Source organism: Dipodomys ordii, unplaced genomic scaffold (assembly GCF_000151885.1).
Source record: "Dipodomys ordii isolate 6190 unplaced genomic scaffold, Dord_2.0 Scaffold1, whole genome shotgun sequence".
Classification (NCBI taxonomy): domain Eukaryota; kingdom Metazoa; phylum Chordata; class Mammalia; order Rodentia; family Heteromyidae; genus Dipodomys; species Dipodomys ordii.
Window position 1 is genome coordinate 50,349,287 of NW_012267217.1, and position 18,359 is coordinate 50,367,645.

An 18,359-nucleotide genomic window follows, 5' to 3' on the forward strand; every position below is an offset into this window, starting at 1 on the left:
TAGGTTTGTCTGTGACAATGTTAGTGGACTGTTTCCTCCATCAAAGAATCAATTGAGGACCATCTCCAACTTTCTGTTCACAGTTTCTGGCCCCCAAAGAAAAGCCAAATGAAGATGTGGCAGCTGCATTTGAAGAAGGTGGTGATGTGGATGATTTAGTAAGTACTTTTAATATGGACCTGATACTTAAAGATCACAATTACCTGATCTGTGAATATAGCCCAAAAGCTGCTTATCATAGGCTTTTTATTATGTAATTATTTCTAGCACACTAGAAACAACCTACGCTATTATTTATTACCTTTACACTTTAATCAGATAGGCAATTTCATCATGGAAATTCCTGTGGTCTATGGTTTCAATTATATTGTTCATTCCGATAATCCTCTCCTTTGAAAAGCTAAAAAGAGCTGGGGAGGCTATTTTTTAAGTAACAAAATGTTATAATTTACCGAAATTGTTCTTAGCTAGGAATAAGCAATACAACATACAATTTGTGTGGGTTGACAAATACAAACAGCCTTTAAAAAGCCTACTTCTTAACTGTTCTCAATTAACTTAATATAAACAAAGCAGACTGATAGGCACTAGAAGGTGTCTGGACCTCAGCCTGCCTGGTGGGTGCCTGGCAAGCTGTGTAAATGGCGACTTTTGAGCCCATCTTGCGTGTTTGGCAACTTGATACCTTTTAGCCCCCCATGGTGACTATCCAGTAGAAACTACATACTGTGCAGTCAGCATTTTGCAAAGAAGTCCTTAGCACTGAAGTGAGCAAGTATTTAACATCTAAATAGTGGACACCAATGTAATTTTCATTAAGCCCTCTCACACAAGCAGCACTATTCTGAATTTGGCCTGGTTCCTTTCTTGTTTGCAGCTGGACATGATATAGGCCATGGGCTTGTGGAAACCCAGGGCTGCCATCTCTTTGGTCCTGGGAGCTCTACTAGAACAACCTGGAAGAGGCCACTCAAAGGGACCAGAAGCTCTGAAGATCATGTTAGCAGGTTACTCTGAACTGAATCAGAGTCTGGCTCTGTGGAGTGAACACATACACATATATTATAAGGGATAATTTAGACCCCATACATGTTTATAAAGTTAGTCATTATTTTCTGACTGGCACATTATTTCTTTCGTGGTGTTATTTTTCTCAGTATGTGACACATATATTTTGAAGTTTCTGAAATAGCTTTCCTCTGGAGTGGTGTACTGGTAAAAACTAGTATATTTGCGAGGTACCTGGTATCTCATGTGGCACCAGGGCATGGCCACTGGTGAGATTCTCCACCTTCTAGGAGCCACTTGTCTGATGTTCTAGCTGCAACTACAACTCGTGCTGACTGAGGTAGCATTTGTTTCTTATGACCAATACCCAAGGTAGGAATATCATGAGGAAAGGCCAACCCAACCTGTTTCTCTTTTAGTTAGGCCTTTTAAATCACCTCATGACTTTGGTTTTTTGTATACTGTAGTTTTCCTTCAGTGGAGCAGAAGGGGAGCTCCATTTCCTTGTATAAGCATTGTAAGCAAAGACTAGTGTGTTCTAATGAAGAAAAGGCCCATATCAGTGAGCTGGAAAACAAAAAGAAAAACTGAGAGATTTACTACCAGTGATTAGGAGTGTATTATCCCACTTTTCCACTTACAGACCTTATCAAAAGAAAGTCTAAGCCAGGCGCTGGTGGCTCATGCCTGTAATCTAGCTACACAGGAGGCTGAGATCTGAGGATCATGGTTCAAAGCCAGCCGGGGCAGGAAAGTCCGTGAGACTCTTATCTCCAATAAACAACTAGAAAACCAGAAGTGGTGCTATGGCTCAGCGGTACAGCTCTCGCCTTGAGCTGGAGAGCCTAGGGACAGCGCTCAAGCCCAGAGTTCAAGCCCCACCACTGACAAAAAAAAAAAAAAGAAGTCTAGTTGTATTAAAACACTTCTATAATTTTACAACCTTCCTATCTCTACCTAAGTCAAATTTTATATTTCTTTGGGTATTTTCTTTCCCCAAAATCAGAAAATAGCTAAGCCATTCTCCCCTAGGTCTCTGTCTGTGTCTCTTTCTGTGTGTGTCTTTTTCTGACTTTCTCTTTTCTGTTCTCATTTCTCCCCCAAATTCTTATTCCTCCTTCCTTGATGTCACAGACTTCCTGATGCTCAGCTGATCATATTGTCAGCATCTCATAAATGGTCACAGATGGACTTTATTTAGCAAATGCCTTTTTTTTTTTTTGCTGGTCCCAGGACTTGAACTCAGGGCCTGGGCACTATCCCTGATCCTCTTTGTGCTCAAGGCTAGTACTCTACCACGTGAGCCACAGTGCCACTTCCAGCTTTTTCTGAGTAGTTTATTGGAGATTAGAGAGACTCTCACTGACTTTCTTGCCTGGGCTGGCTTCAAACTGTGATCCTCAGAACTCAGCCTCCTGAGTAGTTAGGATTATAGACATGAGCCATCTGCACCCATCTGTAAATGCTATTTTAAAGGCTTAAGTGTCTCATTCCTCTGTGGATCACTGCTGTCTCCCTTCTTCCCCCCCCCAAAAAAAATGTAGTGCTTTGTTGAGAATACAAAGTCTGTATAGCCACCTATGGTGATGCACACCTGTAATCCCAGCACTAAGGAGGCAAAAGCAAGAAGATTGCAAGCTCAGTGTCAACATGTGTCTCAAAAATAAACAGATAAAACCTCCATGTATTAATTTAAAATGGATCTTCAAGATAGTAATATTCTCCTAAGGAGAGAGACTGGTTTACTGTGGGTTTCTAAGATTATTTCCTTGATATTCTTTATACTTGAGTCAAATTTGACCTACAAGAGCCCACTTAACCCCAGCAAAGGATGCCATGTTAGATGTTTGGAAATTGGACAAAATTGAGGTATTCTTAGACTCACAGAGAATATAATTTGGTTCTCTAAATTTTGCATTCTTATCAGTACAGTATGACCTCATAAGCACTTCCTGTCTTCGGACAGATTGAGGAATTTCTCTTGGAAACATCAGTCCTAGCAAACCAGAAAAGGCTTACGTTGTGCTAGTCCTATAGAGCTTTGTTTCTTTTTGCTTTAGGTAATACATCACAGGAAGAAAAGAGAAAGGAGAGGAAAGGACCAAATTACCCGTGTAACTTACAAATCCACTGCATGTAGGCACAGCATATGAGCTGTGTGGATCTCTTTGTAGCGTACTATTTTGAGTGGAGACATCATGTTTAGGATGAATATATCAAGGTCCCACTTCCCTGAAATGAGACTTTCAGATCAACAAAAATCCTTAATGATCTGCTGGCATTTTGCCTCAGACAGCAGCGAGCATTGTTTTGGCATCCATTAGACATAGGCTAGTTCCTCAGTAGTCCAGTAGAACTCCATTGATAAGCTTCAACATGAATTAGAAATCACTGATCTACTCTCTGTTACTGGTCCTACTGAAATTCATTGACTTAGAGAGGAGGCACAGATAAAAGAGTGCTGCTTACCACTCACTATGTGAATGACCTATGCATTTCCAAATGTCCTCTTGAGACTATTTCTTGCTCCCTCTTAGGAACCACTGTTTTAACTTAGATAAAGTTTCCAGTCTTGAAAAGCTGTTTGGAGTAGGCAAGTTTTTGGTTTGTTGGCTTTTGTTTTTGTTTACCAAATCCAGGCTAGCATGGTAATGCATTCCTGTAATCTCAGACACTTGGGAGGCAGAGACAGAGGGGGATCACAGTTCAAATTCAGCATGGGTAAAGGTAGCAAAAAACTTTCTGAAAAACAAGACAAAAACAAAAGGGCCAGGAGCATAGCTCATGTGGTAAAATGCTTGTTTAGCATGCATGAAGCCCTAGGTTCAATCTCCAGAAAATCCAAAAGAGAGGGGGGGGGAGAGAGAGAGAGAGAGAAATGAACACAGATCTATACCACAGATCTATACTTCTACTTTAAGGTGTATAGGGCTTAATTGTTGGTTTTGATTTGATTGAAACAATGGATATTCAGGTTGGTTTTATCTTCTTTGTGCCTCATTTCTTCTGTCTTCTCCTTCAAGTATTCTGTTCAGAACAAAGTTGTTGACTTATCATATAGTAAGTGCCATCAGGTGACAATGTGTAGTTGAAAGAGAAAATACTTGGTGAGCCCCAATTCCGGGTTCGAGTCCTGCCTCTATTTCTTGCTATGTGGCATATGTCAGTGCTCAATCCATTGGCTGTGTAACAGGCTTATTAAGCTGGGGGCATGCTCATGAAAGTACTCTGTGAATACAAAGATACTTTCTACAACAAAGAGGTTTATTAATACTTCAAATAGGAGATATTAATACTTCAAATAGGACAGATGGACTTTTTAATAGGTCTGCCTCCTGTCTTCCACCTTACTTCTTTTAGAACCTGAGTTTTCCAGTGCTGATATAGTATAATCTTGCGATTATACTAGGTTTTCCTATATAGTTACTATATAGTTACTACATGAAAAATTAAAGTACCTGCAATCAAAAGTAGTGGGGTTAGGAGCAAAGGTATGTTTTAGTAATTTTGGCAAGGTGATCATGCATCCTAGTTTATTAGTGATTTTTCCTAGCATAGTAGACAGTGTTCTCACTTTCTTTCTTTCTTTCTTTCTTCTTTGTTGTTGTTGGTTGTGGGGCTTGAACTCTGGACCTGGGCACTGTTCCTCAGCTCTTTAGCTCAAGGTGAGCACTCTGCCACTTGAGCCACAGCACCACTTCTGGTTTTCTGGTAGTTAATTGGAGATAAGAGTGTCACAAACTTTCCTGCCTGGGCTGGCTTTGAACCGCGATCCTCAGATCTCAGCCTCCTGAGTAGCTAGGATTACAGGCGTGAGCCACCAACACCGGGCCATTGTTCTCACTCTTAAAAGTATCTTGGTGTGGACTATAGATCACAGGTTTTACTGTTAGTCTCAAAACCAAAACCCAAGCAGTGGCCATATGCTGCTTTGCCGTTTTTCTGGTACCTCTTTGTGGAGCTAAGCAGAGACAAGGAGCAAACAGCAAGATGGGAGTCCCTATGCAGCATTTTTGTTGCCATGTTTCAGAGAGCTTTGGGAAGTCTAGGTTATATAGCTTATGGCTAAGGTTTGGCATCTGCCTCCTGCACCTAAACCTTGCCACCACCTGGCTGCCAAGCCAAAGCAACTTCCTGGTCCTGCTTAGGAGTTGGCCCTGGCTTTCTTGCCCTGGGCCAACTGGCAGAATGAAGCAGAAAGTGGAAATGTGTATGATGTTTAACAGATATTAGCTAACGTGGCCCCATCACAGTCATGTTTGTTAAGTCTTCCTTTCAGTAGCAAGCAGGGTATGATAGAAAGGACGTAGAGAAAGGGTGCTTCTGGTTCCTTACACTTTCACCTCCAAATAGGTCTGTCCCTGTAATCAGAAGTAGAGTTTAGTGTTGGCTTCCTGCAGTTATTGTGGAAAGGAAGAAAATGCACCTTTCTCCACCTAAATATGCCCAAGACTATAAACTTAGAGAGGTATAATGGAATAGTGTTTGAAAACATCACCTACATATTAGATATTCCTATTAAATAAAAGTGGCAGAAAGCACTTTCCAGTCCCAGGTCCTTATGTGAGTTCTTTAACTTCTGTAAACAACAAAATAGTGAAATCTTACTTAATCTGTGAATACTGTGGCTGGGGAAAAAACAGGATCTTTTCAAAGGGAGTTCATAGGTGGCTTTATAGGAGCTGGTTGGATAATGGGAATGGGCCACTCTACCAGGTAGAGTTAAGTAGCATTGGACATACAACTCATTCCCAGACCTACCTACTTTTGCACTACAGAATTATGGAATGGGTAAAGGTGCTGATGGGGCCCCAACACGACCTGCCATTAAGTTTCCTGTGGATGACTGTGGAATTTTCTTTCTTTTTTTCATGTGTATCCTAGGGCTTGAACTCAGGGCCTGGGCGCTGTCTCGGATCTTTTCTTTGCCCAAGGCTAGTGCTCTGCTTCCAGCTTTTTTGAGAGAAGAGTCACACAGACTTTCCTGACTGGACTGGCTTTGAACAATAATTCTCAAATCTCAGCCTCCTAAGTAGCTAGGATTACAGATGTGGGACCCTGGCACCCAGCCCAAGTAATTTTCTAAGCCCCTCTTTGTTGCCCAGTTACTTTCCCTCTCTGTATGCTGGGAATTGCACTGTTCTTATGACAGTGAGTGCATACTGTAGCAACATTCAGTCTATTGGCAGACGAGGATGGGAAATAAAATGTACTTTGTAGAAGAATTACCCCTTTACAAACAGGTCTGGTTTGTTGGGTAAATTGATGAACTACTTAGAAGTGGCGTGGTGACAAGACAGGGAGCAGAGTGTGGAGGGAAGGTGATGCCCTGGGGAGCTTTAATGGCAAGACGGTAGCTGTAGTGCTGTGTCTGCTTTCCAGCTTACATGCTAACATGTCATAAGTAAGGCTGGAACTGTAGTGAGGGGGGCAGGTGAAGAGGAAGAAGAGGGCTGGGGCAGCTAGCGAGGATCCCAGATGTTATTTTGGGGGAGGCTTATCAATGCTATGAACTGATACCTGATAAATAAAAGTCCACTCATCTCTGCATTATATGGACACCTTACTATTTAGACCTGAAACCAGCAACTGTTGGTGACTATGAACTCTGGTCCCTCTTAGCAGTTGAAATAAATGCCCTGTGCTTCTACCTATGGCCAAAATCAAGCCTCTCTGGAACACCATGTTCACAATTAAGAACAGAAATGAACTGTGCTCTTGAAAGTAACTGTAAATAGCAGCCAAACCAGGAAAGCACAGAAGGTAATGTGTGTGATGCATAGTTATTGCCCAGAGTTTTCAAACTGCATTCAGAGCTATTGATTTGAATTTGATGAAGTTAGCACAAACCGAGGCAAGATCAAATACAACATCAAAGAATCACATAGATTCCATGTGACTACATAGCTTTTGTTGTTTATTTTTCTTGACCCAAGATGCCATGTCTTTTACTAATGTTAAGGCTTAGCTATTGAGGATCTTCAAAACAGAAAAGAGATTTTCTGCTCCCTTTTCTCTGATAGCCTTCCACTAGGTTGGAAACAGCACTCACTGCAGCCAGGGGGACAGGCAATGTTAATCTCTGACCAATATAGACAGTCTTTATAATGTGTGCATGACTTTTCTCTATCTCTGCCTTAGTAAGAAAAAAAGATTAGCACACTTCCATTTCTTACCAGTTAATATTGACATAAGATTGTCACAGGACAGTGCTGAAGCCATATGGCATAATGTCCCAGCAGAAGTTTCCTGGGCTGTCCTTTCTTCTACCTTAACATCACCCATGAGCCATCTTTGTCAACACGAGTTCTTGTGGCCTGTGGCCCAATGTTTGCCAGATGATGTTCACCACTCACCTAACAGAAGATCACCTTCTGTCTTGGACCAGATAAAAAGCTGAGGACTGAGATCTACTGTAGATCTATTGTAGGTCTCAGATCTATTGCACTTGTAGAAATACCAGTCCACTTGACCTTTTTTTGTTTGTTTGTTTAGTTGTTTGGTTTTTTTTCAGGTCAGTTGTGGGGCCTGAATTCTGGACCTGGGCAGTGTCCCTCAGCTCTTCAGCTCAAGGCTAACACTCTAACACTTGAGCCACAGCGCCACTTCCGGCTTTTTTTTCTGCTTGTGTGGTGCTGAGGAATCGAACCCAGGGCCTCAAGCATGCAAGGCAAGTGCTCTACCACTGAGCCACTTTCCCAGCCCAAGCGCTCTATTTGTTGAGCCACAGCACTTCTTGTTTTCTGAGTGGTTTATTGGAGATAAGAGTCTCACGGATTTTCCTGCCCAGGCTGGCTATGAACCGTGATCCTAAGATCTCAGCCTCCTGAGTAGCTAGGATTACAGGTGTGAGCCACTGGCTCTCAGCTTGTTTTTTGTATTTATTTTTGTTTTTGTTTTAAATGTTTGTGTTGGAGGGACCAGAGAGACAGCTTGTCTGGACAGTAGGGGAAAATGAGCCTCTGGCTTTGAAAATACTAACTAGTAGGTCATCTAAAGCTGATGGGAGGTAGAGGACTTTTCAGAAGACAAAAGGGTCAAATTCTTGATGTTCTTCAAAGTAATCTTGGGAGGCAGTATACTTGTTTTAGTCATCTTTTTGAAGAAAGCCATATGCATTGTTTTGATCATTATTCACAAAGTTACCAGAGGTAACTTTTTTTTAATACTGTTTTCAAACATCAAATATACTCTCAAAGTTGGAGACTACTTCAGATAACAAAAAGAATGTATTACATGTTCCAAAGACAATTTAAAGTTTCTATTTCAAAGAGACCTTGTTCTTTTGCAGCAGAAGGCTTGAGAGGGCTTCTCATTATTTAAACAGATCTGCAAACTCCTCACACCCACCCTGCCACTGTCTCCATTTGTCATGGGCACTCATGAAGCAGTGGGAAGGATAACGTGACCTTTGGAAAGCCTTGAACCTTGACAGGACTAGCAGTCTGTTTCAGAAGATGTTTAAATACAGTAGACGCCTGGCAACCATTGTGTACTGTTCCAAGGAGATCACTGTTAGGGATCTCCTAGCATTGCGATTACTCATGATTACTCAAATTTACCTGTCATACATACAGTAGATCTGAGCATTCATAACCTGAAACTACATAGAGTAGACTACATTGCTGTGCCAAAATTACTGTTGTACATTTAATTCTGCCCATGCAGTAAAATAATAAAAGAAGGTGTAAACTAGATCTTATTTCATACTCTTGGTCTCAAGACAGAAGTCCACGTGGTGTTTTTCCCATAATACTGCCCAACATGTTGTTAAAGACAAATTTCATTCTGTAACTTAAATTAAGCACATTGTGTTTCTTGTCTTGGGAAAGACAAGATTACCATATCTTTTGCTTGCTTTGGGGAGGCAGATTTTCACAAAATTCAATACAAGGGAACTCTCAGATCACACAGTAATTTCTCCATTATTTTTTGTTTATGTGGTACTGACAAATCAAACCCAGGGCTTCGTGCATGCTAGGCAAGCACTCTACTGCTAAGCCACATTCCCAGCCCCCCATAGTAATTTCAACACAGCTAATGATATCCCACGAGCGACAAGAGCTTCACATCAACTGAGCTGCAAAGTGTACATCTGTAAATTTTGTTTTTGGAAGTTCTTTTGAGTAAAATTTAAGACCACCATCGTTGGTGGTAATTTAAGACCACCATCGTTGGTGGTCTTACCATTTAGTTTTTCTTCGGATCCAAAAATACCATTAATGATATTAAGGGGGTGGGGGGAGCTGGTGGCCAGTTTTTAAAATGAAGTAAGGCATTGTTTTATTCGCACAGCAAGAAATCTGGGTAAGACAGCTACCAGAAATGTCCTGCATGAAGACTTTGTAGTGCTTTGGACCTTTCCCTTTTATTTCTTTTCCAAGTAGGAAAGTAGGGGGAAAGAACTATACTATACTATTAGTCCTAACTCAGCAGATGTCTTTGGGCAGAATTTTGTCACATGTCCAGTTCTAGTAACAAAACAACCAGGAGAGTGAGAAGACCAGTATTATTTTGGCCACTTCAGTTGAAACAGTCTAAGGAAAATCAAGAAGAGCGTGGATATTGAGTTGTCAGATAACAGCTGCTGTCACCCTGTTCCTTCCCTTCCTGTGTGTCTTAATTAGATTTGTAATACTGTAACAGAATACCTGAGACTGGGTATTTTCTAAAGAAGAGAGGTCAATTTCTTGCAATTGTGGAGGCCAGGAAGTCCTTAGTAGAGGAACTTACCTCTGGCAAAGCTCGGCTCATCCATCCTTTGATGAAAAGTGGAAGGCAAACGAACATAAAGGGTATGGCTGAACTTACCCTTTTATCAAGAGAGGGAAAGGGGCCACTTCCATCTTTGATCAGGAATTCACTCCCTGAAATACTAGCCCATTCCTGAGGTACTTGCATTAATCTATTCCTGAGGGCAGAGACCTTAACCACTGTTGTTAGTTTTGTTTTTGAGGTAGTCTCTCCTTTGTATAGCCCAGGCTATCTAGTCCAGTCTAGCCTAGAACTTATCTTCCTGTGTCCAGCTCCTGAGTCCTGGGACTGCAGGCATGCTCCCCCATAATCAACTCTAATCTTGAAAGCCTACCCCAGCATTGCTGCACTGAGTTTTCCGACACATGAACTTTGGGGGTTACATTCAGACTCTAGCACTGGGTAATCTGAGAGGAGTTGCCTCAGCCTTCTAGATTTCAGTTTTGCTACATTTATGGTAGTTGGTAGATTGGTTTGAGGTTTAAAATCAGTTCATTGGAATAGCACCTCCCATTGAGTGAGCCAGATACCTCATTCCTTCCCAGCCATCCTACCCACCTGTCTTTCTTCACATCCTGTGTCTTTGCCAGAGATTCTGCAGAAATAGCTGGTCCATTTCCTGCCATCCATGAAGGCCCCAGCCTGCAGAAGGGATTAGAAAGTCATGCCAGGTACCTTCGGCAGCGTTTTTACCTCTCTATACCCCAGAGTTTCAGTGAGTGTTTTCAGTACCATCACTAGTGGCCTGGGTGTAGCTCACTCTTGGCAGTGGTAGGAGCTGAAGGGGCAATCAGAAGGAAACAGAACTGTAGTTCTGGAATCCAAGGTTTCCGTGGCAGTTTGTGGTTTCACAACTCCTTTTCCTGCTTTTTGATGCCTACCAAATATGAATACTAAGCCAGACTAGGCTCAAACTGCCTGTATTTCAAATCCTGCCTGCTATGATTTAAGTGCAATTTGTGCCCCTCCTAGGAGCACTCATGTTGGAGTTTCTTGTTATTGTTGTTTTAGTTTGTTTTTTGTTGTTGTTTTTGTGCTGGTCCTGGGACTTGAACTCAGGGCCAGGGAGCTAACTCTCTTTGAGCTTTTTTGGGGGGGTGGAGGGTCGGTCATGGGGCTTGAACTCTGGGCCTGAGCGCTGTCCCTTAGCTCTTGAGTTCAAGGCTAGCGCTCTACCACTTGAGCCACAGTGCCACTTCCAGTTTTCGGAGTGGTTTATTGGAGATAAGAGTCTCATGGGCTTTCCTGCCTGGGCTGGCTTTGAACCCGATCCTCAGATCTCAGCCTCCTGAGTAGCTAGGATTAGGATTACCGGGGTGTGAGCCACTGGTGCCCAGCTTCCTTTTTTTTGTTGTTGTTTTGAAGCAGCATCTTTCTATGTTACCCAACCTGGCCTCAAACTCAAAGCTCTTTGGCCTCTGCATCCTGGCATGTACCACCAGTCTGGTGAAAGTGAAGTCTTAGCCATCTTGGTGTAAGTCAAAGTCCCACCTGGATATATTCAAGTTCCTGCCTGCCCTCTCCTCTCAGCTATACCTGCTCTCAGCTATACCTGCCCAGTGCTCTCTAACCCTGACTCCCTCCCCTGCTTGTCCCTAAACCATCTCTTGTTCATTTCCTGGTACCAGACCTCCTGAAGTATACAAGAGGGTTAATTCAAAGGCCTACTCAGACTAAGGTATCTCCATGAATCACAGCAGCCAGAAAAGGAATCACACTTTGTTCCTGACAAGAATATGGTAAAATGATGCTAATTCCAATAAGGGGTAATGTTTGAAGATGTAGTAAAACAGAGTGGAACATTTCTGGGAATTTCTGAATTTTCCTCACTCTACTGGCCATTTTGTGCTGCTGTAAATAAAATATCACACGCTAGGTAATTTACAGCCTATGGTTTATTTGCTCACTGTTTTGGGAGCTGAGGAGTCTGAGGTCAAGGGGTGACATCTGGAGAGAGCCTTGAACTATTGTTATGTGGTGCCTGTCATCACATGGTAAGAGGGCAGAGGAGCAAACTTTTTTTTTGGTGCCAGTACTGGGACTTAAACTTATGGCTTGGGTGCTGTCCCTTAGCTTTATCACTCAAGGCTAGTGCTCTACCACTTAAGCCACAGTATCACTTTTGGCTCTTTGGTGACTAATTGGAGATAAGAGTCACTGACTTTTCTAATCCTTCATTGTCAACCTCCTGAGTTGATAAGATTATAGCTAGGCATGAGACATTAGTGCCCATCCCTAAACTCATCCTTTAGGTATCAATCCTATAGTAACACATTCATTTTCACAATGGTAACATTAATCCATAAGGGCAAAATTCTCATAACTTAGTCACTTCACAAAGGTCCCACAAAATACAGTTGCACTGGGGATTAGCTTTTTAACACATTCAAACCATAGTTTGCATCTATCTCATTCCCACAGCTCAAGGCTTTGGTCCTTCTTATATCTAATAAACTATTCATAGCATTAATAGTAATACACTGTTAACAGCTACCTGTATTAAGATACAGATGGGGCCTCACTGCAGACTGTGATGTTTCAGGAATAATGAAACAGCATTTGCGGCAAAGATGTAAAGCAAGAACAATTTTTGTAGACCAGAAATAGCTTTTCTAGATTGTGAGGGCACAAAGAAATACCTAATCACAGCTGGGCGCCAGTGGCTCATGCCTGTAATCCTAGCTACTCAGGAGGCTGAGATCTGAGGATCTCGGTTCAAAGCCAGCCCAGGCAGGAAAGTCTGTGAAACTCTTGTCTCCAGTAAACCACCAGAAGACCGGAAGTGGTGCTGTGGCTCAAGTGGTAGAGCACTAGCCTTGAGCTGAAGAGCTGAGGAACAGCGCTCAGGCCCAGAGTTCAAGCCCCACGACTGACAAAAAAAAGAAAAAGAAAAGAAATACCTAGTCATTTTCTGTGGCTTTGTTTGAATGATGTCTCAAGATTAGTGTCTACCCCACATACATACACATGCATACAGAAAGGAGAGAGGTTTTGAGAGAGATGGCAAACACTGAGGAGAATGGAGAGACACCAAGACAAAGGAGCAAAGTGACGGAATGTTTCTACATGAGGATCTGGATGATTAATTTTGTGTGTGGGCTAAGGGATACCCCAGAGAGATGGTTAAATATTCCCCCACTTGTAGATGGTAGATTACAGGACATTAGCCTCCATGAGTTTTCAACTTTGTGAAAGTAATATTCATTCAAATAGAAATTTTATTTGGGATTTTGAATTTTAATCTCCTAGGCTAGTGATATATAGAGCAATGAATTCTGAATTCTGAGCAGTGGCAGCAAGCTCCCAGTCAGCCATATGAACACAAGGTAAATAGTTGGTACTTAGGCTGGGAATGTGGCTTAGTGGTAGAATGCTTGCCTAGCACGCATGAAGCCCTGGGTTCGATTCCTCTATACCACATACACAGAAAAAGCAAGAAGTGGCACTGTGGCTCAAGTAGTAGAGTGCTAGCCTTGAGCAAAAAGAAGCTTAGGGACAGTGCCTAAGCCCTGAATTCAAGCACCAGTATTGGCAAAAAAAAAAAAAAAAAAAGTTGATACTCTTATAGTGTACATAAGTGTGTTGGTCAGCTTTGCCTTACTGTAACCAAATTCCTGAGACAAATCAACTTAAAAAGAGAAAAAAGATACTTTTGGCTCACAGGTTTTGATGGTTTTATTTGCATGGCTGATTGGCCCATTGCCCTGGGGCCTGTGTCAAGGCAGAACATCCTAGGAGCCTGTGAGAGAGGCAGGTATCCACCTTCTGGCAACTGGGGCTGGGTCTCACCTCTTCAACGGCAGGTCTCTGAGTGACCCTCTTCCTGCTTCCACCTCCTTAACGCTCTTCCATCTTCCAACAGTGCCACAGGCTAACAACAAGACCTTTAACACATGAGCCTTTGGGGGGACACTTATAAAGCTCAATAGGATATGAAGTGAATTTCCAGCTTATATTGTCTACCTAGATACATTTATGAGGACATGACCCTATTGTAAGCATCATAAGTCAAAAGCATCTCTCTGCATGCATGTATGTATATCTCAGTAGCTATTTTTTTTAACCTAAAAAATACAGAAATGGAAAATGGGAATTCCCTGTGCCTGTACCCAGGGTCAGGAAAAGAGGGTAAAGCTCTCTTTCCAATATTTCCTGCTGTTGGGGCGGCCAGAGAGTGGAAAGTTCTCTCTACAGAGAATTTAAGGATCTGTTTCTTTCTTTGCCTCCACTTAACTAGGATGAGCTTGCCTGGAGGAGGAGACCCTGTAGGGAATATAAAAGAGGGTGAGACAATGGGGCTGACCCACGAAAACTCTGTTTTCTTTGGCCTGGGTCTCTCTGGGATCCAGCAGAAATGACAATCTGGAAGATGCTCCAATTAATTGCTTTTAGGCCCTGAGATGGCACCCCCATCATTAGTCGAAGTTTTAATTAATCATGCCCATAGATGGGCTGTCATGGGCCCCAGCAGCCAGAGTAATGAACTCATTTATTATCTGGCTCCATTAATGGGAGGCTCCTAGGCTGCTGGGAAAAGAAGAGATGTTCTGATAGCAGGATCTGGGCAGTCGGGAGAAAATTTCTAGAAATACTTCCATTTTAGAGCCTACTAACCATTGAAGAGGGGGGGTATGATGTGGAATATGGGACTGTGGCTCAGACTGGAAGAAAAGGCCTTCTTTCCTTTACTTCCCTTTTCCCTTTGAAACAGGATCTTACTATGCAGTCCAGGATGGCCTCTAACCTGGGATCCTCCTGCCTTACCCTCCTGAGTGTTGGGATTTCAAGCATGAACCCAAAACACTCAGCTCTTTTTTTTTTTTTCCTGCCCCAATGCTAGAAATCAAATCCATGCACATGTTAGGCTAGTACTTTTCCACTGAGAAAAGTACTGTTGTAGAAAGAAGTCTTGATCACATAGAGCCTCAGATGATAATGGAATTGGCCTAGCTCACTGGTGCCCTTCGCTCTCATCAGTAACTTTAAGGTGATATAGGGTATGCTATGTCATATCTTCTTAAGCAGGAGTCTGATAGGGATGCTTTGACCCAACTGTTTTCAGGTCAGAGGTCATTTCCTATGGATAAGTGGCTGGATTTTATGTTCCTGGGTTTCATTCATTCTCGTTGGTGCCAGTACCATGTTATAAATGTTGGATGAATGAAAGGCTAGATAAATGAAGACCTGAATGTGGAGTGCCTAGCATGAAGATCGTCTTTGTGAAACAAAAAGCTTTCACTTAGCCTACTTTGGATCTGAGAGTCTCAGAAGTCTCCAAGGAGCCTGGATCTTGTCATATACACAGCTCTTGCTTTTGAGAACTGCCAGACACCCCTAACAGCACTGGGACAGACAAAATGGATAATGAGCGTGCCCACTCACTCCAGTATGTGAGGCTGGCCAGGGAATAGTCACAGTTAGTCACAGGGTTACAGTTAGCAGAGACTATAGAGTCTGTCCAGTCTAGTCCAGTCCCCTTCGTGAATGAGAGTTTTGAGGACCAGCAGGGCAGAGGTCTTTCCTAAGGCTATTCCGCTGGTCTACTACACACACAAACCTGTCGCGCCTGCACACATTTTCCTTCCATGTCTCCAGATTGCACACCAAACCCAGGGCAGTCAAAGCAGCTTCACATGTGTCCCATTGACCTTGGCCCTACCGTGCCAAATCCTGCCCTTTGAATTAGCATTTGGGTTTTCTTCTACAGAACAGAGCCCAAATTTTCTCCTGTGGCTTTTAGACTGGACCCTTTGTCAGGTACCCCATTTCATGGTGCAGCCAGGGTAATGACAGTGTAATTGGACATATAACCTCATGCAAGAAGGCCTGATGTCTGCTGGGGGATAGCCTCTTCTTTCTTGAGCAGTAACCAGACTAAGCAGAGACCATTTTCTTGGACCTGCCTCCTAGTAACTTGTCATCTTAAATATTTGCTGGTACTGAAAAGTGACCAATTATCCTTAATACTTACTTTGAAATCAGAAAACCATCTAAAAGAAGTCTTTCCCAGAATTTGCACTCTGGCAATGGTACTGAGAGAGAAAACAGCTACCATTTTTGCTATGACTAGTGTTGCTAGTTAGGTTCCCGCTTGGGAAAATGAGGCATGGGAAGACTAAGCCCCTTTTATAAAGTCACACCAGGCAAAATGCCTTGTGGAAAGCCAGATTCAAACTTAGGTGGTCTGATTTGTAGTTTGTTCTGAGCCACTTCTATTATACTGTCTTCATAGATAACTTCCCAACCTCTCACACAAGGAAATATTGTAATTCCTTTCTCAGAGGCACACTTACCTCCTGCTTAAACTATGAGCATGATGAACATTTGGTGTTTCAAAGCTCCTCTTCAGAAATATGAAGAAGCATGGAAGTTGCAGGATCTGCAGATGATATCAGCTACCACCACCTTCTAGAAGGTGGCTCTGCAGAAAATGCTGGTACATGGTTCTGGAGGATTGGACTCTGAGGGCTAGACACGCTCCTCAAGTCTTAGAAGATACAGGTAAGTAAAAATAAATCTGCAGGCCTTATGAAACTGTGTGTCTCTGTGAGATCTGTCTTATGGAGACAAACATACAAAGATGGATCTCTAACTACAAACAACAACAAAGGAGATAATAAACGAATAGTATTATCTCATGTATCTGGAAATCAAGAAAGAGCAGGAAAGGACTGTGGCCAACCATAATGTGTACCTCTGTCTAAAGGAGACAGCCGTTATTCCCAGCTAATGCTAACCATGTGGGAATATGAACTTCATTGGACTTTGTTCTTTGAGAGAAACTCTAAATCCACAAATTTCTTGATATTGTGTGCGTGTGCGCACACACACATGCACACACACACACACATACACACACACACACCAGTACAGGGACTGCCCTTTAGCTTTTTTCTTCAAGGCTGGTGCGCTGCCACTTGAGCTACAGCTCCAATTCTGGCTTTTTGGTGGTTAACTGGAAATAAGAGTCTCATGGACTCTCCCATCAAGGCTCGATTTGAACTGCAAACCTCAAATCTCAGCATCCTGAATAACTAGAATTACAGGCATAATCCATTGGCACCTGGCCAGTTTCTTGATTTTTTTTTTCTTTAATGTACATTTTTAAGTTTGCTCTGCTGTGGCTTGAGGAAGCCACTGTGGGGGGATGGTGATCTGTGATGTTATCTCTAGTCAACTCAAGTATGAAATAGCAGTTGGCGGGGAGAGGGGAGCAGCCTAGAGCCACAAGGCTCTGGGTGCTCTGTCATAGGGCCAGTGGCAGTGGCAGGTAGTTTAGAATTAAGTAGATCTTTAATCTCTTATCAGTCCCAGGGGCATGGAGGGCTCTGAAGTTGAATTCCTCCCATATCACTTAGGGGGTGGCTTTACTTATAGATTGGAGAAGTAGAAAAGATGTGACCACTCTTGGCATCCTGCATGAAGTGAAGCAAGCAATTCACACCACTTCAAACAGTTGCATTTTATCCCTTGCAACAGCCCTAAGAGCTAAGAAACAAGCACATGTTGTTAACAGATTCAGACGGCCTAACTCCCCCAAAGTACCACAGTAAACACATGCCCAAATGCAGACAGACTGGTTTTCTTGGCCTACCACTCACTCAGCAGCCATATGGTCTGGACAACTAACAGTTTTCAAGGCCTGTGTTTCCTCATCTCCGAAAGTAAGTGCAAAGACATTTTCTATTAGATGTGCTGTAGGCTGAGATTATGTATGGAAGGTGCTTACTTAGCACAATGCCTCTATCTTAATAAGTTCTTCATAAACACTAGGTTTATATTATTCAGGTTCAGATGATCAGATGCCTAAGCCTATATGGCTGATAGAGCGTGAGTGGAGGCCTTTGCTGCATATCACTACCATTCCCACTATTTCTATTTGGCCCGTCAGACAGGCCTGCTCATCCACATAGTCCCCTCAGGAAATTGTTCCTCACCTGTGCTATCCAGCACCGTCACAGCTATCCACATGGGACTCTTGAGCACTTGGTGGGGGTTGGAAATGAGATGTGCCAGAAGTGTGACCTACACCTGGATTTCAGTGTTATAGTGTAGAAAACCAGAACATAAACTGCCTCATTAGTACTTTCCATAGTCATCGTTAGTTGAAGTGATAATTGTTGGGACATTTGGGGCTAAATAGAATATATACGTACGATTAATTTCACCTATTTCACTTATTTCTTAATGTGCCTATTAGAAAGTTTAAAATTGCATATGTGACTTGCATTAAATTTCAATATTCATCTAAAAACTAGAGTATGGTTAACCATGGAAACAGATACTGAATAAAAGAATAGCACAAGTCCTAGGCCTGTGTATTCTCTCTTGAGCTATGTGGTCTCTTTCCCTCCCCTATTTCTATAGTGAATTTTGGCTGTCATTCACCATTAGTCAATGTCTCAGTCCCATACTCCCCATAAACAGAGAAGGGAGACCCAGAAAGATGCAGGTAAAAACACATGGCAGGTCAGTGACAGCAGAGAGTAGAAACAGAATGGCTATTCCAAAGCCCGTACATTTACATACTGCCTTGTTATTTTACCAATGAAACTATACAAACACAAGTACATAAACATACTTCATAAAGATGGGTG

The 18,359-nt window shown here is 42.5% G+C and overlaps 1 protein-coding gene across 1 annotated transcript in view; it reads left to right on the plus strand.

Annotated features, from left to right (window-relative positions):
• The window catches only part of Xrcc5 (X-ray repair complementing defective repair in Chinese hamster cells 5 (double-strand-break rejoining)), a 93,276-nt gene extending 92,146 nt beyond the window's left edge, over positions 1-1,130 (plus strand). The window contains 2 exon segments of the mRNA XM_013012022.1: positions 84-158; positions 878-1,130. Coding sequence (XP_012867476.1) covers positions 84-158; positions 878-892 — 90 coding nt within the window. The 3' untranslated portion in view covers positions 893-1,130.
• Positions 1,131-18,359: the final 17,229 nt, after the last annotated feature.